We start from the raw sequence: 25,433 nt of genomic DNA on the forward strand, positions 1-25,433 counted from the left end.
AAATGTGTGACATGAAATTAAATGATTGTTCCATCTCTGTGTTTGTTCTGCTCAGGGTTCACTAATCGCAAGTATTGAGAAAATGTGCAGGCCATTAATATGTTTTACTGTATTTGGTATAATTTCCTTAATCTAAATAAGGAATTATTTAACTTTTTCCATTTTTTTTAATCACAGAATGATTTTTTTCCCCCTTCATTTTATTCGGGTTGCAATAACAATAGATCAAATGGAATGAAATAAAATACTTTAAAAAAAAATCATTTGGGGCTTGGTGAGTGTTAAAGGGTTAGTTCTCCCAAAAATGAAAATTCTGTCATTAATTACTCACCTTCATGTCGTTCCACATCCATAAGACCTCACAAATTACACAAATTAAGATATTTTTGATAAAATCCGATGACTTAGTGAGGCCTCCATTGACAGCAAGATAATTAACACTTTCAATGCCCAGAAAGCTAAAGACATATTTAAAGGTGCCCTAGAATCAAAAATTTAATTTACCTTGGTATAGTTGAATAACAACAGTTCAGTACATGGAAAAGACATATGTTGAGTTTCAAACTCCATTGTTTCCTCCTTCTTATATAAATCTCATTTGTTTAAAAGACCTCCGGAAAACAAGTGAATTCAACATCACACCGACTGTTACGTAACAGTTGGGATCATTAATATGTATGACCCCAATATTTGCATATGCCAGCCCATGTTCAAGGCATTAGACAAGGGCAGCCAGTATTAACGTCTGGATGTGCACAGCTGAATCATCAGACTAGGTAAGCAAGCAAGGACAATAGTGAAAAATGGGAGATGGAGCAATAATAACTGACATGATCCATGATATCATGCTATTTTTAGTGATATTTGTAAATTGTCTTTCTGGGTGGTTCGGAGTGTGTATCAAACTGCCAAAGTCACGCCCCCCCAGTGGTGAACCAATTGAAATTTCGAAATACTTATGATGTAATGAATCCTCGTTTACAGAAATCACGTGACTTTGGCAGTTTGATACACGATCCGAACCACTGATTCAAAACAAAAGATTCGTTGAGCTTCAAAGCTTCATGAAGCAATGTTTTGAAATCGTCCATTACTGGATATTGTTGAATAAATTCGTTATTTTGATTTTTTGGCTCACAAAAAGTATTCTCGTCCCTTCATAACATTAAGGTTGAACCACTGCAGTCACATGAACTGTTTTAAATATGTCTTTAGCTTTCTGGGCATCTGGAAGCGTTAATTATCTTGCTGTCAATGCAGGCCTCACTGAGCCAACGGATTTTATCAAAAATATTTTATCAAAAATTTGTGTTCTGAAGATGAACGAAGGTCTTATGGATTTGGAACGACATGAGGGTGAGTAATTAATGACAGAATTTTCATTTTTGGGTGAACAAACCCTTAAACCCTAAAAATTCTATGCAGTAAAGTCTCTCTTTCCATCTCCCTTACTCTCTGACTTTATAAATGACAAGAAGGCTTAAGACACAGTTTAAAAACCTTTGATGTCCACAGATTTGTAAAAGGACATATCTAAGTGTGCCCAACAGATTAAGCATTAACAAATGGTCCACACAAGGAGAGTAAAACCTGAGATCACCTATACATTGTGGGGACCAACCAGTAGTCCCCATGGGGGAATTTGATTAATAAACATACTAAATGATGGGATTTTTTTTTGTTTTTTTGAAAATGTAAAAATGCGTTTTCTGTGATGGGTAGGGTTAGGGATAGGGGATAGAATATACAGTTTGTACAGTATAAAAACGATTATGTCTATGGAGAGTCCCTACAAGGATAGTGAACCAGAGTGTGTGTGTGTGTTTGTATCTCTCTCTTTTATTTATTCAAATCATAGAAGTATAATTTTGCCTGGTATTTCTGAATTCATAGCACTAAAGCAAACAGTTGCACTGTTTCATGGTTCACTGGCTGGTGCTGCACAGTCCAGATGGGCAGTCGTGCTGTGTGTGTGTGTGTGTGTGTGTGTGCGCGCACGCATTCGTCCTTGTCATTGTATTGGTGTGGGCTTCTGTTTTCTTGGCCATTGGCCTATTAGAAATCAATCAGTGTATGTGTTAGTTTTATTTAGCTTGTAAGCATGTTACTTCACACCGTAATGGTCCGTTGTGCTAATGTGTGTGTGTGTGTGTGTGTGTGTTCTTGTGTGTGTGTAACACAGCAGCAGAGAGTCACTGTGTTCCAGAATCTTCAGAAGTGCATCCAGGATAAGGAGGCCTAACACACAGCCTAAAGGGCACAGAAATATTTGACTTTTTCATTTTCTGGGTTTGTTGGGAGACACGTTTGTGATGATGCAGTATTAGCCAAGTTTACCGGTGTGAATTTAAAGACATAGTCCACTCAAAATCAATCAATCAATCTACACTCAAAAAAATTATTTTAAAATACTGTTCAGTTTATTAAAAAAAATAAATCAATTTCATTCAACACTATTGTATTAGGTTTCTCATTCAAACAATTGCATTGTGTTAAACTGACTAGAAACGGTTGCATTTTGGCTCAACTCAATATATTCAATTCGAAAGAACATGTTTCAATTAAGTAGGCCAAAAATAACATGTGATGCTTGTTCAGTTTATTAAGTAAATTAAGTTAATCCAACACAATTCTTTTCAACCACTTTACTTAATCTATTTGAGCTGACACTACATAAATGCTAAAACTAGGAACAGTATTTCCCCTTCCCACCATGCTTTGCACAGGGCAGGATAGGGAGAGTAAATGTTGAAATAAAATGTTATTTTATGCATTTTTTTTATAGATGATAAGATTGGGAGACTTGTTAATGCTTAATGTTCTTTTCTATATATATTTAAAAGAGTTTCTGTATAGTGTTTTTCGTGGTTACCATTGTGGTGAAGTGTAGAGCATGTGCTTGGGTTGAGGATCTGCTAACAACAATTAAAATTGTTTTAATAAAAAAACAACTATTTTGGGCATGCCCTGGATGTAACAAAACCATCCTTTGGCTAACGATTAACAATAAGAGTCTTCACAGAGTAAAAGTTTTGAAAATTGTTCTTGAACGCATTCACTAAATAAACTAATCAATTAAACATACTTGTTTTAATTTTTGTTTGATATTAATTTTAGGATAATTGAACTTAATAGTTTTGGACAAAATTAAGAATGTTAACTTGATTCAACTAAATGGCATTGAATTAACCTTAAGTAATAAAATTAAAGGATTAGTTCACTTTCAGATTAAAATTTCCTGATAATTTACTCACCCCCATGTCACCCAAGATGTCCATGTTCTTCACTCTTCAGTCGAAAAGAAATTAAGGTTTTTGATGAAAACATTCCAGGATTTTTCTCCATATAGTGGACTTCAATGGCCTCATTTTCTAAAAAAAAAAATTAAAATGAAATACATTTTAACCATGAATACTCATCTTGAACTAGATCTCTTCTTCTTCTTCCCTATTAGAATTACAGCAGTGTAGATGCTGCTAAGTGTATTAGTGCCCTCCACAAGTCAAAGTTTGAACTAATTGTTATATACTTGCACGAGCATATTGTATATGAGAATTTAATTCAAACTTTGCCCTGTGGAGGGCAGTAATACACTTAGCAGCATCTACACTGCTGTAATTCTAATAGGGAAGAAGAAGAAGAGAGCTAGTTCAAGATGAGCATTCATGGTTAAAATGTATTTCATTTCAATTTTTTTTTTTTTTAGAAAATGAGTGATGGTTTCTCTAGATAAGACCCTTATTTCTCGTCTGGGATCGTGTAGAACGCTTTGAAGATGCAATAAAATGTTAATTTACCAACCGTAAAATAACAGTATTTTAACCTAATGAAGTACTAAAATCTGTTTTGTACCTTTATAATACACTGACAGTCACCAAACACAGTGGTGATAAGAGTCACATGATGAATTAAAGTTCATCACAAGCAGCTTTTCCACAAGCTGAGAAAGACAATACTAATATATAGAAGGTGCACACAGTGTTATTCACACACACACACTAAACACCATCATGGTAACATGCATGAAATTTTAAAAATGCAATAAACATTAATTTAACAACATTATATGTAACCTAAAACCCTAATGTACATAACTGATTAGAAAAAAATTAGAAAAACTAAGAAGAAACAGAGTTATTTAAAATATATCAAATGTGAAGTGTCACGCAGGGAATTGTGGGAATGTCAATTTACGTTTTTTCACTGTAAATTTTACAATGAATTGTTATTTTTCACTTCCAAAAACTGTGAATTTAACGGTATTTTACCGTAAAATTACATTAAATGTACCGTTAGATCTATTACAGTTATTCACCGTATATAGTACAGAAACTTTCTGTAAACCAATTGACAGTTTTTCACCGCAGCATTTTTACAGTCTTTTACTGTTAAAATCACGGTCATTTTTTACAGTGTAGCAGATTTATCCTGCCAAGGCCAAACATACAAACATTGTCATATCACTATGAGAGTTGTCATGACAGAACTAATGGTTGGTTAGATAGTTAGTGCATTCCTTGTAGACAAGTAGAATATATGGTTTGAGCAACATTAGGGCGAGTAGATGATGACAGGATTTTAATTTCAGGCGAACTATGTCTTTAATTGGCTGCTCAGACACTGCTGAGGGACTAAACCTGATTCTGCTGGAGAGAGAACTGAGGAACATCCTGTGGTGCCTTGAAAATCCCTTCCTGCACACAGTTTCCTATCTGTTAATCATCGTATTGTGTTATTCATTTGTTGATGAGGCTTAATAGTTATATTTTAAAACCATTTCATTTTTATTAAAAGATAGGACTTACACACTGTGTTAATATCATTCAGAACCCACCCGCACTCACACACGGTAGTTAGTCATCACACTCTGCAGCAGTCCCCTGACTGCTCTAAACTCATTATCAATTCTGTTTTACGATGACTACAGTATCACAAGAGACAGTAATGAGGACTCACACTCACACACACACTCTCACAAGCTCATACGCTTACAACAGTTTTACTGAAACACTTCTTCATGCAGGTGGGTGCATTCAAATTTAACAGTCATACTGAAGCATATTTGAATGCTTCTCTTTTATCTGTCTGGTCAACTAAATGCTACATGTTAGTTTATTAACAAAACCCTTACAAAAATGTATTGTGACACTATCATAGCACTTAAAAGGTTAGTTCACCCAAAAATGAAAATTCTGTCATTAATTACTCACCCTCATGTTGTTCTACACCCGTAAGACCTTCGTTCATCTTCGGAACACAAATTAAGATATTTTTGACGAAATCCGATGGCTGAGTGCCATCATGGCTCAGATTGCCAGCAAGTAAATTTAGGTACTAAAAACATATTTAAAACAGTTCATGTGAGTACAGTGGCTCTACCTTAATATTATAAAGCAACGAGAATACTTTTTGTGCGCCAAAAAAAACTAAATAATGACTTTTTAACAATATCTAGTGATGGGCGATTTCAAAACACTGCTTTGGAGCTTTACAAATCTTTTGTTTCGAATCAGTGGTTCGGATCACGTGTCAAACTACCAAACTGCTGAAATCACGTGACTTTTTTTTTTTTAATCAGTGGTTTGGATCGCATGTCAAACTACAGAAGAGGATTAGGGCCAAGCAATAATAAAAAAATAAATAAAACCATCTCGAGATTAAAGTTGTTAAATTTCGAGAAAAAACTCGAGATAAAATGTTGAGAATAAACTCATTAAATTACAGGAAAAAACTTGTTAAATATCGAGAAAAAGTCTAGATAAAATGTTGAGAATAAAGTCATTAAATTACGAGAAAAAAGTCGAGATAAAATGTTGAGAATAATGTCATAAAATTATGAGAATAAAGTCATTAAATTACGAGAAAAAGTTGTTAAATTAATTTCGTAATTTAACTAATTTGTTCTCGTAATTTAACAACTTTTTTCTCATAATTTAATGACTTTATTCTCAACATTTTATCGACTTTTTTCTCAAAATTTGACTTTTTATTTTTTTTAGAATGAAAACAAAATTATTTATTTATTAATATTTCATAATAATACTGTTTTTGTTTGTTTCAAAATTATTTAAAAAAAACTTTTGAACATACTGTGTATTTTGGATGTTTACTATGTTAGTACTATGGTATTCTTGGAAGTACTTTAAAGTCCCATTTAAAACACCATATTACATGAATTTCAGTACAAAAAAATGCACTTTGGTGGTATGTGGTAGCTTGACATATACCATGGTACTGAAATTCATGCTCCATGGTATTGGTACTTTCAAAGATACCATGCTACTATGGTAAATGTCTGAAAAACTACCACTGCTATGGTACTTTTTAAGTGTATGGTATCAATTATGGTATTACCATAGTATATGGTACACTGTGGTACTAATAATGTCTAAATTGTGGTGCCAACTATAGTTACAATGGTACCATGCTCAGAAAAACATGTCATTTTTATGGTACCATATCTAGACACATGGTGATACCACGTTTTGTAACTGATAGAAGTGATTCTGTTGTTTTGTGTTGTGTTTTGAGCATCCAGTCAAACCTGTTGTGTTCCTAATACACAGTCATGCACATGTACAAACAAATGAGACCTGCTTTCCTGTCATCTGTTCTTCACACACCTTCCTCTGAACAATGTCAGTGAGACGATACATACCATTTCCATTGGCTTGCTGAGGCATTTCTGAGCTCTTCTGTCACACAGTCTCTCAGTTCTTCAGCTCTCTGACTCAGCTCGCTGTGATGAGGAAGGATCTGTTGACACCCAACAGCGTGCGTGTCTGCTACCCAGAAAAAAGACACACACCCCCATCACGCGGAGAAAGGGGAGTTTTAAATTATATATGTCTGCAGCTGAGAATGTGCTGTGGTTGTAATGTCACACAAGCTAATAATGGCTCGGAAACCGTCAAGACAAAAAATATAGAGTGGGAGATGATGTTTGGGCGACATGCATCGGCTGCGACAGTGTGAAGAATGAAGCTACTATTTATAAAGACAACAGATTTGTCTTATTTGAAAAGGCAATAATCTGAGAAGCCTGACCTGACCTGCAGGAATAAGACAGAGATAAACTTGATCACTGTCTTTTCATTTTGTTTCATTCTTACCCAGATTGTATAAGGATGTTGATATGCAGAAATTTGAAGACGGATCCGTTAGGAAGTGAATGTGAACTCTGCGTGCTGATTTGGTATTCTTATCGTAAACTGAAAATCAGGGGGTGGGTGTCTGCAAGCCAAAATCAATGTTCTTGGTTTCCCTCCAAATGCTAACTCACTTCCTGCGAGGCAATGCACAGAAATATTCAAGTGCTATGTTTGGATGTACCTCCTAAAATAATACCCCAAAATGCAGAAAATCCATGTTGATCATCTTATTATGATACAAAACCAGGTTTTGAGGCTGGCAGGGTTAGATCCAGACATCAGCAGCTGGTATTTTTAACTAAAAATAAAATGTGAGTGTGTTGCCCCTGCAAAACCCGCTACCACAATGTTAAGGTGTTGTGGGTGGTTGTCAGGATGTTGCTATGTGGTTGCTAAGGCATTCTGAGTGGTTTTTAGTGCTTTGCTATGTGGTTGCTTGGATTCTCCAGGTGTCTCTATGTTATTGTGGTCAATAACTATGACTCAGGTCTCTCCTTCAATGCAAGTTAATGGAATTTTTCATCTACCAGTTGAAAATTGTAAGTTCAATCATATAGAAAAGCAATATCACACCTCTCCTCAACAATCCACATTATTTGAAGTGTCATTTAGTTCTGTAGCACAACAAATTACATGCCAAAGTTCATTACTTCAGTGTTTGTTCAGAAGGAACACTGATAGACAGATAGATAGATGATTGATTGTTTGATTGATTGATGGATGGATGATGGAGAGATGGATGGATGGATAGATAGATAGATGATGGATGGATGGATGATGGAGAGATGGTTGGATGGATGGATGATAGATAGAAGATAGATAGATGGATGGATAGATAGATAGATAGATAGATAGACAGAGATAGATAGAACGATAGAATGGTAGATAGATAGATAGACAGACAGAAGGATAGATAGATGATCAAGAGGTAGATGATCGAGAGGCAGATGGATGATAGATAGATAGATAGATAGATGAATGGATGATAGATAGATAGATAGATAGATAGATAGATAGATAGATAGATAGATAGATGAATGGATGATAGATAGATAGATAGATGAATGGATGATAGATAGATAGATAGATGAATGGATGATAGATAGATAGATAGGAATGGATGATAGATAGATAGATAGATAGATAGATAGATAGATAGATAGATAGATAGATAGATAGATAGATAGATAGATAGATAGATAGATAGATAGATAGATAGATAGACGGACAGAAGGATAGATAGATGATCAAGAGGTAGATGATCGAGAGGCAGATGGATGATAGATAGATAGATAGATAGATAGATAGATAGATAGATAGATAGATAGATAGATAGATAGATAGATAGATAGATAGACGGACAGAAGGATAGATAGATGATCAAGAGGTAGATGATCGAGAGGCAGATGGATGATAGATAGATAGATAGATAGATAGATAGATAGATAGATAGATAGATAGATAGATAGATAGATAGATAGACAGAGATAGATAGATAGACAGAGATAGATAGAACGATAGAATGGTAGATAGATAGATAGATAGACAGACAGAAGGATAGATAGATGATCAAGAGGTAGATGATCGAGAGGCAGATGGACGATAGATAGATAGATAGATAGATAGATAGATAGATAGATAGATAGATAGATAGATGAATGGATGATAGATAGATAGATAGATAGATAGATAGATAGATAGATAGATAGATAGATAGATAGATAGATAGATAGATAGATGAATGGATGATAGATAGATAGATAGATAGATAGATAGATAGATAGATAGATAGATAGATAGATAGATAGATAGATAGATAGATAGACGGACAGAAGGATAGATAGATGATCAAGAGGTAGATGATCGAGAGGCAGATGGATGATAGATAGATAGATAGATAGATAGATAGATAGATAGATAGATAGATAGATAGATAGATAGATAGATAGATAGATAGATAGATAGATAGATAGATAGATAGATAGATAGATAGATAGATAGATAGATAGATAGATGGATTGATTTATGGATTGATAGATAGGAAAAATGGATGGATGATGGAGAGATGGTTGGATGGATGGATTGATTGATGATAGATGGATAGATAGATAGATAGATAGATAGATAGATAGATAGATAGATAGATAGATAGATAGATAGATAGATAGATAGATAGACGGACAGAAGGATAGATAGATGATCAAGAGGTAGATGATCGAGAGGCAGAGGGATGATAGATAGATAGATAGATAGATAGATAGATAGATAGATAGATAGATAGATAGATAGATAGATAGATAGATAGATAGATAGATAGATAGATAGATAGATAGATAGATAGATAGATAGATGGATTGATTTATGGATTGATAGATAGGAAAAATGGATGGATGATGGAGAGATGGTTGGATGGATGGATTGATTGATGATAGATGGATAGATAGATAGATAGATAGATAGATAGATAGATAGATAGATAGATAGATAGATAGATAGATAGATAGATAGATAGATAGATAGATAGATAGATAGATAGATAGATAGATAGATAGATAGATAGATAGATAGACGGATGGATGTCCTTCCTGCAAACAGTAAAATAAACTGCACTTAGTCACATGTGTTTATCATAATCACAGGATAAAAACAAATGTTTAAGCAATTTGAGGACAGTAACGGTGAACCATAGAGCAAATTGATGAGGTGTCATCTCTGACTTAGTCGGGCATTAAGAGGACGCCACATATCAGAGTACAGGAAGTTTTAATGATAGAGGAGTGGAAATGGATTGCTGTAGTACAACTATAGATTGAAACCAGGGCCGCTGTTCAAGTCACATCTGCACCCTGATGAATAAAGCTGTTGCTAATGCATTTTATATTGTAGCCAATAAGATGATCTAAATGGGAGGCTCAAGCCATAAAAAGCTTAGATCCAAGACTTTGGGGCATAAATACCAGCCAGCCGTTTTGTGCTTGTGCATTCACGTGTACTTTATAAAGCTATTAAAGATTTTTTGTTCTCTGGTAATAGCTATCTTAAATCACCGATGTGCTGTAAGTGTCGCAGGGTCTCTGTGGTTCTAACATTCAGTTGTCATCTGCACTGAGAGAAAATTAAAAAGTTTCCTCTGGGTCCAAAAAGGAGGTCCATTATTCACATGCACCACAGTCCCTGTGTGGGAGGTCATCAATGGTTTTTTGAAAACCAAATCGCAGAAAAAATGCTTGAGCAGTTAGGACCTTGGTGGCTTTTTAAAAATATTATTTTCTTTTTTAAATGAATGTGTTCAGTGTTCTATAAAAAGACATCTGTTTGGAACATTTCAATGTGTGTTCATTTGTACCTGTCACAGTTCAATGTTATTGAAGGATGCATCTGCACTGAAGCTCTTCTGAAAGTTTAAGATATTTAAAGTAAGCAATAAGGTTCGAGAGGCTGTATTGTATCTTGAAAAAGTCACGGCTGAAATGCACAACGTGAAGCAGAGTGCCTGCAACCCATTCAGCCTTGACTTATTCACGATACAGCATTAGCCTCAAGTACCTTGTTGCTTTTATAAAACAGTTACCACACAATACAAATATTAAAGCCAAAAAAAATAAGTATCAATGCAACTTTAATGAAGTAAAATCACTAAAAGCCTTCCTTCCGCCAGAAAAATAGTCCCTGACCATGAACAACAACAGAAGTTACATTATAACGCCATTAGATGGCGGCTTGTCAGTCAGTAGCGAAGACTTTTACATTGAAAAGACTGATTGTTGTGAACACGGAACAAGACGCAACTGACAAATACTTTGACTAGTGCTGTCAGTCACGGGAAAACCCCTTAACTATTCAAAGGACAAGATATTGCAGCAGACATTTAAACAGATTTTTTATTATGAACGTAGGACTGACCTGAAGGAAAATGCTAAATCTGAATGCAGGTAATACTTTCTCAAAATACTCTTCTACATAATACAGTAAGCTTCAATGAACAATATCAATTGACAACATACAGTTTACGTTGCTAAGAGTGGTTGCTAACGGTGTTGTGTAGTGATACACAGAACCATTGGGTGAAGCGGTCATAGCCGTGTTTTATTGTGAATAAAACACAGCTATTGACCGATCAGAATCAAGGACAGGAACTAACAGTTTTATAAAATATAAATAAATTATAATATTTCAATTAAATATCTATTTTGAATTCTAACTTTCTTTTTACTGCGTTATTCTAATTCACATTCACATTTAACTTGTTGTGGCCAATTCAAATTCCCATTCATGAATGGAAGAATGGAGCCAGTTTTTTTTTTTGCCCATGCCTGTATTGCAATAGTAATATTATTTGCACAAATTATATTTATATTTTATATTTATGACTATGCAATTTTCAAAATTCTGCTCAGAAAGGACAGATGTTCAGGGAATGTAAACTATTCACATTAATTTAGCACATATAAAATAAAATAATAAACAGGCCTGCCAGAAGTGAAGGCACTACAATGTTATGTCCTTGGTAACAGATTTCTCACTTTCTTCACAGGAATCTTGGGAAGTCGGGACTGCGAGTGTCATGCCTTGGACTTGGTGAGCATTTTTTGATTTATGAACCAGCAGCCATATCTATAAACACCAAAAGGTCACACTGAATATAAATATCATAGATCTGTGATACGTTCACACAATATGTTTCAATGAAGTGCGGGCAACAGTGTGTGTTTCAAGAGTCACATGATCTTGAAAATGTTATCCTCCCTCCATTCATATTTAATTTATCATGAATTAAAACACAAGCTCACTAATTGCCTCAGACACTCCACACACAGCGGGAGAGTGATGGGTTGACGCTTAATTTATTCTCTGTTCCTTTTTAGTTTTACAATTGGATGGTTTCATTAACAAGCCTTGTGAATGCAAACATAATGACTGTATAAATCGGTTGTTGACTTCTCTTTGAGATAAAACACGCAGTGGCTTATATAGCAGCCGTTTCTAATACTATGAGGCTCCAGGACACCACGCAAGAGAACATGCAGTTTATTCCAATCTGGGTGTTCTATATTTATCACTACAAACTTATGCAAGATACGCAAGAAAATTACAGCAGTGTCAGTTCTGGTCTGATGTTCTGCATTGATTTTTAAAATGCAAGAATTCTAATGGTGAATTGAAAATTGTATGTTTCGCCCCCAAGAGCAAACATTTTCTGCTCACTTGAAAACCATAGGGCATTGAAAACTGAATTGGTTTGTTGTGGACTGAACTAGAATAAGTGAGCTGGATTTTATTGTTGTCATACTAAAGGCTTTCAGAAAGAGGAACAAACAGCTGCTATTCCACCATGAAAAAGCCCCAGGCTTATCTTCACAATCCATTTCCAAATGGTGTCTCTCTTATCTTAGATCAGAATCTTCCTCGGTACGAGTCCTTCCTCCGTCCTACATCCAAATATACACTTCAAAAGTTTGCAGTTAGTAAGATTATTTAATGTTTTTTTTTTTTTTTAGTCTCTTATGCTCACCAAAGCTGCATTTATTTGATCAATAATACAGTATAACAGTAATATTCTTAAATATTATTACAATTTAAAATAACCATTTACTATTTGAATATATTTTAAAATGTAATGTATTCCTGTGATGGCAAAGCTGAATTTTTAGCATCATCCAGTCTTCAGTGTCACATAATCCTTCAGAAATTATTCTAATATGCTGATTTGCTGCTCAAGAAAAAATTATTATTATTTTTATTATTATTAATGTTGAATTAATTTTTATATCTTTTCAAAAACATTATTGAAAACTATGGAGCCCTGCACATGACATACAGGATAAAAATAGTAGGCTAAATCATGCGCACGATTTACTATTTTGTTCCCTCGATTTATAAATCATGCGCACGATTTACTAATTCATTCCCTCGATTTGCTAAATCATGCACACAATTTATGAATCGAGGGAATGAAATAGTAAATCGTGCACGATTTAGCAAATCGAGGGAACAAAATAGTAAATCGTCCGCACGATTTAGCTAATCGAGGAAACGAAATAGTAAATCGTGCACGCGATTTAGCAAATCGAGGGAAAGAAATAGTAAATCGTCCGCACGATTTAGCTAATCGAGGGAACGAAATAGTAAATCGTCCGCACGATTTAGCTAATCGAGGAAACGAAATAGTAAATCGTGCACACGATTTAGCAAATCGAGGGAAAGAAATAGTAAATTGTGCGCACGATTTAGAAATTCGAGGAAACTAAATAGTAAATCGTGCACACGATTTAGCTAATCGAGGGAACGAAATAATAAATCGTGCACACGATTTAGCAAATCGAGGGAACAAAATAGTAAATCGTCCGCATGATTTAGCTAATGGAGGAAACAAAATAGTAATGTGTGCACACGATTTAGCAAATCAAGGGAACAAAATAGTAAATTGTCCGCACGATTTAGCTAATCGAGGGAACGAAATAATAAATCGTGCACACGATTTAGCAAATCAAGGGAACAAAATAGTAAATCGTCCGCACGATTTAGCAAATCGAGGAAACAAAATAATAAATCGTGCACACAATTTAGATAATCGAGGGAACAAAATAGTAAATCTTCCGCACGATTTAGCAAATCGAGGGAACGAAATAGTAAATTGTGTGCACAATTTAGAAATTCGAGGAAACTAAATAGTAAATCGTGCACAAGATTTAGCAAATCGAGGAAACAAAATAATAAATCGTGCACACGATTTAGCTAATCGAGGGAACAAAATAGTAAATCTTCCGCACGATTTAGCAAATCGAGGGAACGAAATAGTAAATTGTGTGCACAATTTAGAAATTCGAGGAAACTAAATAGTAAATCGTGCACAAGATTTAGCAAATCGAGGGAACAAAATAGTAAATCGTACTCACGATTTAGCTAATCGAGGGAACAAAATAGTAAATCTTCCGCACGATTTAGAAAATCGAGGGAACGAAATAGTAAATTGTGCGCACGATTTAGCAAATCGAGGGAGCAAAATAGTAAATCTTCTGCACAATTTAGCAAATCAAGGGAACGAATTAGTAAACCATGCACAAATGATTTTCTTTTTTTCTTGCATGTCATGTGCGGGGCTCCGTAGAAAACATTTTTTAAAATAGAAATCTTTTGTAATATTAACTTTACTGTCACTTTTGCTAAATTTAATCATAGACTGTAAAAACAGATGGACGACGCACCTTCACTCTCTTCCATTGTAATAACCGAAGCCGCCAGTGTGCCAATATGCCGTCGACATCTTGAGTCTCGAATCTGAACATAGTTACTTAACTCAGAGAAGCTGTCAATCTCAGCTGTCAATCATGACGTCTCTTTTATAGCATCAAATAACTAACTAAAACCAAAATTATTTAAAGAACAAATACTTGAACTAACACCAGCATGATTAAAAACAGCCTAAAATGGCAGAAACTGTCTTTGGGAAAAAAAAATGTTTAACGTGTAATTTGATTGTTTAGTTTGTCTCACGTCCCAATACATTTCATGGAGAGGGCGAGGTTCATGACCTATACTGCTTCCAGCCACCTTCCAGACACTTTGGCTTCACTTTTCAGGACTCGTGTGGCATGCTTAAATTTAATGCATCCTTGGTGATAAAAAGTATTATTTTCTTAAGAAAAATCTTACTGACTCCAACTTCTTAATTGTAATGTACAAAAAATAAAATGTCAATATAATTGATCCTTCTCGACCCACTTTGAGTGGGATTCGAACCGGCCTCTCCAATATGAGAGGCAGGGAAGCAGGCGGGCTAACAAGGATGTTAAAGACCACAGTCTCTAGCGCGTCTCTTGAGTCCAGGTCAATGAGGTTTACACGCGCAACTCTTATTGCTTGCTTCCGTTACACTTACCCCCAAACCTCATTCCCATCTGGTTCATGGTACCAAATGTAACCGGTCCTACTCGACCCACTTCAAGTGGGATTTGAACTAGTGTCTCTGGCATGGTTGGCGGGCATTCTAACAAGGACGCTAAAGACCGCAGTCTGGAGCGCTGATCGCAAAAGTGCGCCTCTTGAGGTCAGGGGAGTGAGGTTTACATGTATAGCTCTTACTAGCTTGCTTCCATTACACAACAAGATATCAAGAAAGTTGTTCCTTGTGGTAAAATTTGTACTTATTTGACAGTAACCAGGTGTATTGTTAACTATTAATTATTGACTTTCACTATTATTAGCTAATAGGCCAAATTAGCATTGATAAATTTAATCAAAACATTGAACTCTGCTAAAATTTGTCTCCAGAAATCAACATCTTTTAATGAAAGTGAATAAAATGGATTTAGGTGTTGTTTAGGGTTCTGTGCATGCACTTTCTGTATTTTTTTAGCATCTAATTAACTGGGTATGCAAATCAGCAAAAAGAGAAAACATGCTCACAAAAGCTGTGCTGCAGTGAAACTTGCAACTTTGTGTTCCGAAGATATGTCTAAAACTTAATTGTAATTCAGTGGACTTGGTGTGTGCATGTCATTTTCATATTGTTGTAAACAAATCAACATTTCCCTATTGATTTCATTCAATATGTTAATAATAATGCAGTTTTTGGGAATACTATTGAATTGGCACCTGCTTATTCACTGATGTTTTGTGATTGAGATACAGGTTTTGGTGCTGAAATACTTTGCAAAAGTGACGCAACTGACCCTACATTTCTTGTAGCTATTATTTTTCTGAGACGTCAAAGGTCATTGCTTCAGGTTAGACATTGCAAACATTAGCCACTTGATCAAACACAGAAAGAGCACTGCAGGCCGATAAAATTTCAGTGCTTCAGACATGCACTTAACTCAATACATGAGGACAGCTTTCAGTGGAAACCACCAAAGCAGCAGTAATGGGCATGTGTGTGCATATGTGCATGTATAAATGTATGTTCCTTCATGTAAGTCAGTGATGCTTGCTTAAAGGCTATTATGGAAGCACAACGGTGACTGTTTATGTAAACATAATCTAAAATATATATATTTAATATCACTCTTGGCACATTCCAATATTTTAGTGAATGAAAGTGTAAAATATCTCACAGGTTGTTTATGTGTTTTATATTCATTTACTAATGTAAATTAAAAAAAAATCTAGTCAGTCAGATCTATGTGAGGAGATCCAGGATTAGGCAAAAAGATCCTGTTATTCCCTTGTTTCTCTCAGTTGATGAGCTGCCGAAGACCCTGGTGCACACCATTGCTCACAGTAGTTGCACACATAAACTTATCTGGCAGGATGAGGACTGTTACGTCACGTATGAAACATAAGAAAGCCGCCAAATGCTTCTTATCACTGCACAGGTGTCACCAAGGGAACGTAACACTTGCAAACTCCCACACTATTTCCCCATTTATCCTGCAACCCATGGGCGCTTAATCGCCATAGGAACAGCTGATCATCCCCAATGGGTTCCCTCACCCTGAAACATGGTCGGGTGTCTCATCGGATGCTAACTGATTCCATAATATTGAAGCCCAGGATACCAGTGCTTGCTGGAGAGATGCTCAACCCGCAGCCGGGGTGAATTTTAGTGTGATAGTAGGTGATTCTGACATGGATGTGGGGCAGTGACTGCAGAGTCTTACCCTGACAGCAATGAATCATGGGTGCTTTAGACTGCCGGCAGTGTGAGTCAGGCCAAGAATAACAGAGTCCTCAGGAAAACCTGGGACAGATTTTCCCAAGAATCAGCCTCATTTTTGTCTCATTACATATATGCTGAACTGAAGTATTGAAGTGTTTAATTATTTTTGATGGCTATAGGGAAATTTAAACCATCAAAAATAAATAAACACATGCAAATATTTATCCAGTGCTTTTCGGACTTAAAGAACAAATATATAAATATTTTTAGTAAATGGTTCCCACACCATTCCAGAAAAATGCATTATTATTATATCATATTGAATGAAATAAATAGGGAAATGTTTGTTTGTTTACATCAATATGGAAGTGACATGCATAAGTCCAATGAACTACAATGAAATTTTAGACTTGCGTTCATTTTCAGAACACAAATGAAGATACTTTTAATGAAATCTGAGAGCTTTCTGTCACTCCATTGATATCCTAAGCAACTACCACTTTCAAGGCCCAGAAAGGTAGTAAAGACATCATTAAAGTAATCATCCAGTGGTTTAACCTCAATTTTACAAAGTGACGTGAAGTGGGTTGTTTTTTTGTTTTTTTTTGCAAAAAAACATATTTTAGCACTTTATTTAAAATATTAATCTCCAATGCACGTTCCCAAAACCACGCACGAAACCACGCATCATTTACTTTTATGATATCTTTACTACCTTTTTGGGGCTTGAAAGTGGTAGTTGCACTGCAAAAAATGCTGTTTTTGTCTTGCTTCTAGTCCAGATATCTAAAAATTCTTAAATCAAGAAGCATTTTCTAGACAAGTAAAAATTTTTGCCTTGTTTTCAGAAAAAATTGGTCAAAATTAAGGCAAAATAAGCAAAATAATCTGCCAAACCGAAAACAAGATTATTTTGCTTCCCCATTGGAAACAAGACAAAAAAAAATCTAAGTAAGAAAAGCATTTTTTGATGTGTAGCTGTCTTTGGAGGGACAGAGAGCTATAGATTTCATTAAAAAGATCGTCATTTGTATTTGGAAGATGAATGGAAGTCTTACAGGTTTGAAACAACATGAGAATGAGTAATTGATGACAGAATTTTCATTTTTGGGTAAACTAAACCTTTAAAGACATCACTGGCCTTGTTTTTTTTTATTCTTCTTTAACTTGTATTATTACTGTAAAACATTCAGATTCAGGTCTGTGTTCCGTTCTAATGTGTTTGAAGGTTTCTGTGACAGGAAACAGCAAATAAATCAATCTCTGCTTGGAATACCTTAATCACTGGATAACTCTGACTCACACTCCCTCTCTTTCAATTTCTTTCTCTCTCTCAGGCACATGGGTGACATTTGGAGGGCAGATTTCAGATGAGGTGAGTATTTCAAATTTTTTACATTCATAACCAGAAAGTCATTTTAATTCTTTCCGAGACATTTTCAACAGCAAGTAATCTATAGATTAAACAATATATTTACTTTTAATAAATACTTTTGTAGCATAATATAAAAGGGGGCTGAGTCATCTGTATGTTTTCACCCATAATTCCCATTTCTAAATCCACTCTAGCCATAAGCACAAATTGGGTAGAGTTAGCCGAGATAAGCATGTTCTGTGTTGACAGTGTTGGCAGAGAGGAAGGCTCGTAGACACATCATGCTGTGGTCTTCCTCATTATTCAAACAATAACATCATTCTGCCAGTCCCCCTTTCTGACACTCACCCAAGGCAAATGCACATAAATACTAGCAGTTCTTACATCATAAAAGTCCCTGTGGCAACAACTTCCACGACAAGCCAGTCTTTCCCCAGAGGCGGAGTCTCCTCTATTGTCCAATCATCCCTCTTGTCCAGTCAAATTATGTGAGATGCGGACGTCCCAGTTCGGTCCCCTTCTCCACATGTCATAAGTCATCTCATCAGCAGCTGAACAGACGGTTTTCCCTCATCGGCCTGCTAATATACAACTACACTGACAGAATGGATCACTGTCACTCATGCTGTCTGACAGCTCTCCATCAAAGACAGCGAAAGAGAGACTGATGGGTTGTAGAGATTGCAGAGGTTTTAACCAGCATGTCAACTGTTCTGACATCAGAAGATCAAACTCTGACATGAAGATCAATGTATCATTGCAGCAGTTACACACACACACACACACCTAAAAAAAACAGATGCTCTGGTCCTAAACCTATTAAAATGGCAGTAATACACTACACATTTCCCTCCATTGACTTGCATACATGACATGCATACATATAAAAATGCAAGTTCATGTGAAAAGTTTCGCATTCCGCTTCGTTCCAGAGTTCAAGTTTGGTGAACTCTGACGTGTGAATTCACATCACGTGAAGACTCACGTGTGACCAGTAGAAGATCGTTATGTCATGGCATTACCTCTTGGCTGAATTAAAAGAATGGATATTTTTGTAGTAAAGTCAAGTAGATGTATATTTTTACATTTTGAATGCATTACTATTTGTTTTATGTTGAATTCATGTTTATAAAAAAAGAAACTGCAGAGTGTGACATCATATCAAGTGTCTCTAGAAATTTTGTGTGCTCAATGTCTAGTCAGTGATCACGGCTTAAAGGGCTTTTCACACAGAAATGTGCTAGACGGACGTCTTTGACTGTTGCGTTCGCATTCTTGCGTCTTTTTCAGCGTCTCATTGATGATGCTTAGTTCTAAAGACACGGTGCTAGAGTTAAAAGAACTTTTAAAAAACACATCTCAAGACTGTGCGTTTTTCCGTTCCATTACCCGCGTCTTACTTTTTAAAACACAAAAACAAAAGCAGTGAAGTGGAATGCAAAATCACAAGATGTGAGCAGTGAAATGGAAAAAAAACAGTCTAAAGGCCCATTCACACCAAGAACGATAACTATAAAGATAACGATAAAGATGTAGTTCTAAAAATTGCCCACACCACAGCTATAATGATATAGAGAAACGATATCGTTGGGATCACTTTCAGAGCGATTTTTTTTCCAGTTGTTGAACGATAAAACACTGACAGCCAATCAGAATCCATTCTAATTTAAGGGTTCGCGCATTTAAAATGGCAAACAACATTGCAGGGAAGTTAATCCCTAATCCCCGAGGTCCAGAAAAAGCCACCATTGTTTGACTAGTCAAACGTCCTTTTCGAAGATACTTTAAAGAATATGGATATATGGAAAACAATCGGTCATACTCTCGCTCGGAATAAATGGTGAGAAGTATTAACGATAAGATCATTATGCCAGGCTAGCAAACAGTGTAAAATAAAATTACCTCAGGTATCCAGCGCTAGTTTCGACAATATTGTTTAGCTTCCTTTGAAGTTGCAGTAAAACAACTAGGCGTTGTTTTTATTCCACTATATTGACTTTGTTTGCACTAGCTATAGCTAGTCACTCGAGGACATCTGCTGATTAAAGTCAGAGGTGTAAAAAGTACCTGAAAAACATACTTGAGTAAAAGTACAGATACCTTACATTGAAATTGTCTCCATTACAAGTAACCAATTCCAATACAACTTGAGTAAAAGTCTTTAAGTACCTGATTTTAACAGTACTTAAATATTTTACTCATACTAAATGTAGGCTCAAAGATGCACTAGTCCTCAACACCTGAGAAACATGCCAGTGAAAATAAGAAGCAATTGATTTGTAAGATGAGAAATCATGTTTATTTTGAACGCCTCAATATTGCAATAAATCAAGGTCGACACAACAACCTTTTAAACTTCTACAAACTTCCAAGTCTCAGTTAAGCTCAAGTGCACAAAAAGACCTTAAGTAAACCAATATCCGTCAAAAAGGTCTTCTCAATAGAGCGGATAAATAAATTAATGTTAAGTAAAATTAAATAGTCAATGTCTACTTGCACTAGATGTGATGGTTTCGGCCTCATCACCAGCTGCAGTCATGACCTCATATCCTAAATCAAACACCTGTAATTCAGAAACTACCTGCTAATGCACTCATATTCACGTAAAGAAGCCTTGCTGACAAGTTTAGTTGAGTAAGGCAAAAAGTGCAAGATATACAGTGGCATGAAAAAGTATGTGAGCCCCTTGCAGAATCTGTGAAAATGAGAATTATTTTAATAAAATAAGAGGGATAATAAAAATGCATGTTGTTTTTTGTTTAGTACTGTCCTGAGTAAGATATTTTACATAAAAGATGTTTGCATTTAGTTCACAAGACAAAACAATAGCTGAATTTATTAAAATAACCCCATTCATAAGTATGTGAACCATTGATTCTCAATACTGTGTGTGGTTACCTGATGATCCACGACTGTTTTTGTGTTTTGTGATGGTTGTTCATGAGTCTCTTGTTTGTCCTGAGCAGTTAAACTGAGCTCTGTTCTTCAGAAAAATCCTCCAGCTCCCTAGGATTTTGAGATTCATCTTTTCACACTGTGAAAACTATTAAAAAAGGTTCAAACATTCACTGATGCTCCAGAAGGAAACACGAGAGCCGAGGGGTGAAAACTTTTGAATTCAAATATCAAGGTAAATTGTACTTAATTTTTCTGCCGGGAAACATGCAAGTATATTCTGTTGGTTCCGAAGGGCAGTACTAAATGAAAAACAATGATAATTAAACAAAATAAGAAAAATTGTGACATCTTCATCCTGTTCAAAAGTTTTCACACCCCGACTCTTAATGCATCGTGTTTCCTTCTGGAGCATCAGTGAATGTTTGAACCTTTTTTAATAGTTGTGTTTGAGTCCCTCAGTTGTCATCAGTGTGAAAACACAGATCTCAAAATCCTACAGTCACTGCTGGAAAGGGTTCAAATATGCAAAAATGCTTGAAAACTGATGAATCTGCAGGAGCTGGAGGATTTTTCTGAAGAACAGAGCTCAGTTTAACTGCAAACAAGAGACTCATGAACAACCATCACAAAACATAAAAACAGTCGTGGATCATCAGGTAACCACACACAGTATTGAGAATCAATGGTTCACATACTTATGAATGGGTTATTTTAATAAATTCAGCTATTGTTTTGTCTTGTGAACTAAATGCAAACATCTTTTATGTAAAATATCTTACTCAGGACAGTACTAAACAAAAAATAACATGCTTTTTTATTATCCCTCTTATTTTATTAAAATAATTCTCATTTTCACAGATTCTGCAAGGGGTTCACATACTTTTTCATGCCACTGTAGTACCGTCAATGCCCTTAGATGGCGATATCGCTTCTCAGTAACAAACTGCTGCAGAAAAAAGTTAGGTGCCATGCAAAATGTACTTTGTAATTGCATTACTCATGACAAATCTACTGGAGTAAAAACTTGCTCAAAAATGTAGTCAAGTAGAGAGTAAAAGTTGCTTAAATCTTTGATACTCATTACAACTACAAAGTAGCCAAAAAGATTCTTAAATACAGTATTTACTCAAATACTTTACACCTCTGGTTAAAGCTGTGTAAATGCAACAAGAACAGCAAAAACATGTTGTGTACACACTTTCAAACCGCAGCGTGCGAAGTTACAATAAACAGACCGTTATCGTTCATTGGTGTGGAGGCAAATATAGTTATCGTTATGGTCTTTATAGTTATCATTCTTGGTGCGAACGGGCCTTAAAGGGATAGTTCAACCAAAAATGAAAATTTGATGTTTATCTGCTTACCCTCAGGGCATCCAAGATGTAGGTGACTTTGTTTCTTCAGTAGAACACAAATTATGATTTTTAACTCCAACCGTTGCAGTCTGTCAGTCATATAATGCATGGCAATGGGAACTCCATCTATAAGAGTCAAACAAACATGCACAAACAAATCCAAATTAAACCCTGCGGCTCGTGACGACACATTGATGTCCTAAGACATGAAACGATTGGTTTGTGTGAGAAACCGAACAGTATTTATATAATTTTTTACCTCTAATACACCACTATGTCCAACTGCCTTGAAGTGATCTCTCGCGCGCATACTTCAATGAGTGCATTCAGACCTCACACAGCGGATGCTCAAGGCAGTTGGATATAGTGTTGTATTAGAGGTAAAAAAATGATATAAATACTGTTTCTCGCACAAACCGATCGTTTCGTGTCTTAGGACATCAATGTGTCGTCACGAGCCGCAGGGTTTAATTTGGATTTGTCTGTGCATGTTTTTTTTTACTCTTATAGATGGAGTTTCCATTGCCATGCATTATACGACTGACAGACCGCAACGGTTGGAGTTAAAAATCATCATTTGTGTTCTACTGAAGAAACAAAGTCACCTACATCTTGGATGCCCTGGGGGTAAGCAGATAAACATCAAATTTTCATTTTTGGGTGAACTATCCTTTTAAGCCTAGTGCATGTTTACATAAAAAAACATGAAAAAGTAGTGCAGTGGAATGCAAAAACAATAGACACGAGGTAGTGGAATGGAAAAAAAACTCAAGGTCGTGTTTTTTAAAAAGTTAAACTAATTTTAACTTGAGCACTATATTTTTTAAATATTATAATTGCATTTTAAGTCTGTTTCAAATTAGTAATGAAGACTCAAGTGTCTAATAGCTTGTGCTTTTAAATGTTGAAGATAGTTGAGATATTGCAGTGCAGTTTAATTTATCTCTCCCTACGTCATGACTAGCTGTTGTGTTACTATATATAAAATGATGAGCACAATTTTTAAAGGATAGGCTACATTTAACAAGCATCCACGCATAATAATAATCTTGTGTTAATATGCGCATGAATGCCATTATACTCTGTACATCTGCCTGAAAATCTGGCCGCAAAGGCATGTATTATTTTTTTCTGCATTATATGACAAATAGTGTGAGGTGTACAGAATGCAAACACTGTCAGATTCTGTTAATTCCAATGCAATGGCACATATTCCTATATATATAGTGACAAGCAGGCATTAAATACCAGGATGGAGCCAAGTGTTTGAAAGGGAGGGGTTGAAAAATAACAGTGCTTGCTCGGTGAAATCAGCCGAAAAGGAAAAATCATTTCACAGACCGAGCAAGCTATTGCATTTTGATGAAAGATTACAAAGATAATCAGGTTTTCTTTAGAATAACATGCATTTCGTGATCCTCTTCCACCCTTTTGTCTCCACCATTGCCTATCCTAACTGCACCGTCCATATGAATAAAAGTGGCAAAGATATTGTACAAAGGTTCATCACAATATGTCAGTTCAGCCCTGAATTCGGTTTGGACATCAAGTGTGATGGACATGAATGTTATAAAAGTGCTTCACATGGCAGTGAGTCATGTGAAGTGGATTTAAGCAGCGCAGTTTTCAGAAAGGTGAGCGTTCAATTATTCGTTTCACACACTTCTGAGCTCTCTGCATTGCTGATTGACATATGAGTGCATGATAGTGATACAGTGTGTGTGTGTGTGTGTGTGTGTGTGTGTGTGTGTGTGTGTGTGTGTGTGTGTGTGTGTGTGTGTGTGTGTGTGTGTGTGTGTGTGTGTTGCAGGTGGCAGAGCAGCTGATGACTATAGCCTATGAAAACGGGGTCAACCTCTTTGACACTGCAGAGGTCTACTCAGCTGGGAAGTGAGTTTGGCCTTTGACTTACAGCAAAAAGAGTGGCTGAATTCATCTGGACCACTTTACTATCTTTACATACTATCTAACTAATCTAAATATTGCATAAAGTAGCCTATTTAATGGATAGTATGCAAATTGGGATTCAGTAGATATAATAGTCCAGCCTGTAAACTTCATATCCAAACTTCCTTCTTGCCAGCTGATTCATCTAAACCTGTTGGAAGATGCAGAGGGGAATTCACTATGATTGAAATCCATCTACTGATAGAATAATTTTTTCACACACTGTCTGGATTGCTTTTGCATCAAATTCACTAAAGGAATTATGCATTCTGGTTGTGATGCAAATGGCCACAAATTTAGTACTTGCAATTCTCAGGCTTGCAGCCGGTTCTGTCTAGTGCAGGATACAACAAACTATAGCAGCCATATTTTTCTAGGACTGTAGAGCATCACTCCACCACTGTGATCAGGCACCTACAGTACATTGGCTATTTAAAATGCCAAACGTCTGGATATGTGCCTGGTTGTAATGCATTTTAAGCATCAGTTGATAAATTACTGCTGCCATAATAACTATAAAAGTACACTTACATTCATTTTCAGTAAGTTTTACATTTCCTCCAGCTTTCCGTGGATAGTAACCATAGCTCAGCGTTAAACGGATCAGGCAAATAGCACTGACGTATGTGAATGTTGCAAATTCTGTAATGAAACTCATGCATACAAAAGAGGTGTGTTTGCCCTGCAAAGAATGGTGGTGACTTTAATTTTAAGTATGCATAGCACAATGGATGTTTAGTATGGAAGAGGATTAGGGCCATGCAATAATAAAAAAATAAAACCATCTTGAGATTAAAGTTGTTAAATTTAGAGAAAAAAGTCGTTAAATTACGAGAACAAATTCATTAAATTATGAGGAAAATGTTGTTAAATTTCGAGATAAAAGTCGAGATAAAATGTTGAGAATAAACTCGTTAAATTACGAGAAAAAAGACGTTAAATTATGAGAACAAATTCGTTAAATTATGAGAATAATGTCGTTAAATTTCGAGATAAAAGTCGAGATAAAATGTTGAGAATAAACTCATTAAATTATGAGAATAAAGTCATTAAATTATGAGAATTTAGTAATTTAACAAATTTGTTCTCGTAATTTAACTACTTTTTTC

General features: G+C 35.6%; 1 protein-coding gene across 2 annotated transcripts in view; it reads left to right on the plus strand.

The window, feature by feature from the left end:
* The window catches only part of kcnab1b (potassium voltage-gated channel subfamily A regulatory beta subunit 1b), a 76,361-nt gene that overhangs the window by 19,742 nt on the left and 31,186 nt on the right, over positions 1-25,433 (plus strand). For both annotated transcript variants that reach the window (XM_067361980.1, XM_067361981.1), the window contains exons 2-4: positions 11,686-11,729; positions 18,087-18,124; positions 24,188-24,267. In XM_067361980.1, coding sequence (XP_067218081.1) covers positions 11,686-11,729; positions 18,087-18,124; positions 24,188-24,267 — 162 coding nt within the window. The remainder of the gene's footprint in view (positions 1-11,685; positions 11,730-18,086; positions 18,125-24,187; positions 24,268-25,433) is intronic.

This window comes from Chanodichthys erythropterus, chromosome 16, assembly GCF_024489055.1.
Source record: "Chanodichthys erythropterus isolate Z2021 chromosome 16, ASM2448905v1, whole genome shotgun sequence".
Classification (NCBI taxonomy): domain Eukaryota; kingdom Metazoa; phylum Chordata; class Actinopteri; order Cypriniformes; family Xenocyprididae; genus Chanodichthys; species Chanodichthys erythropterus.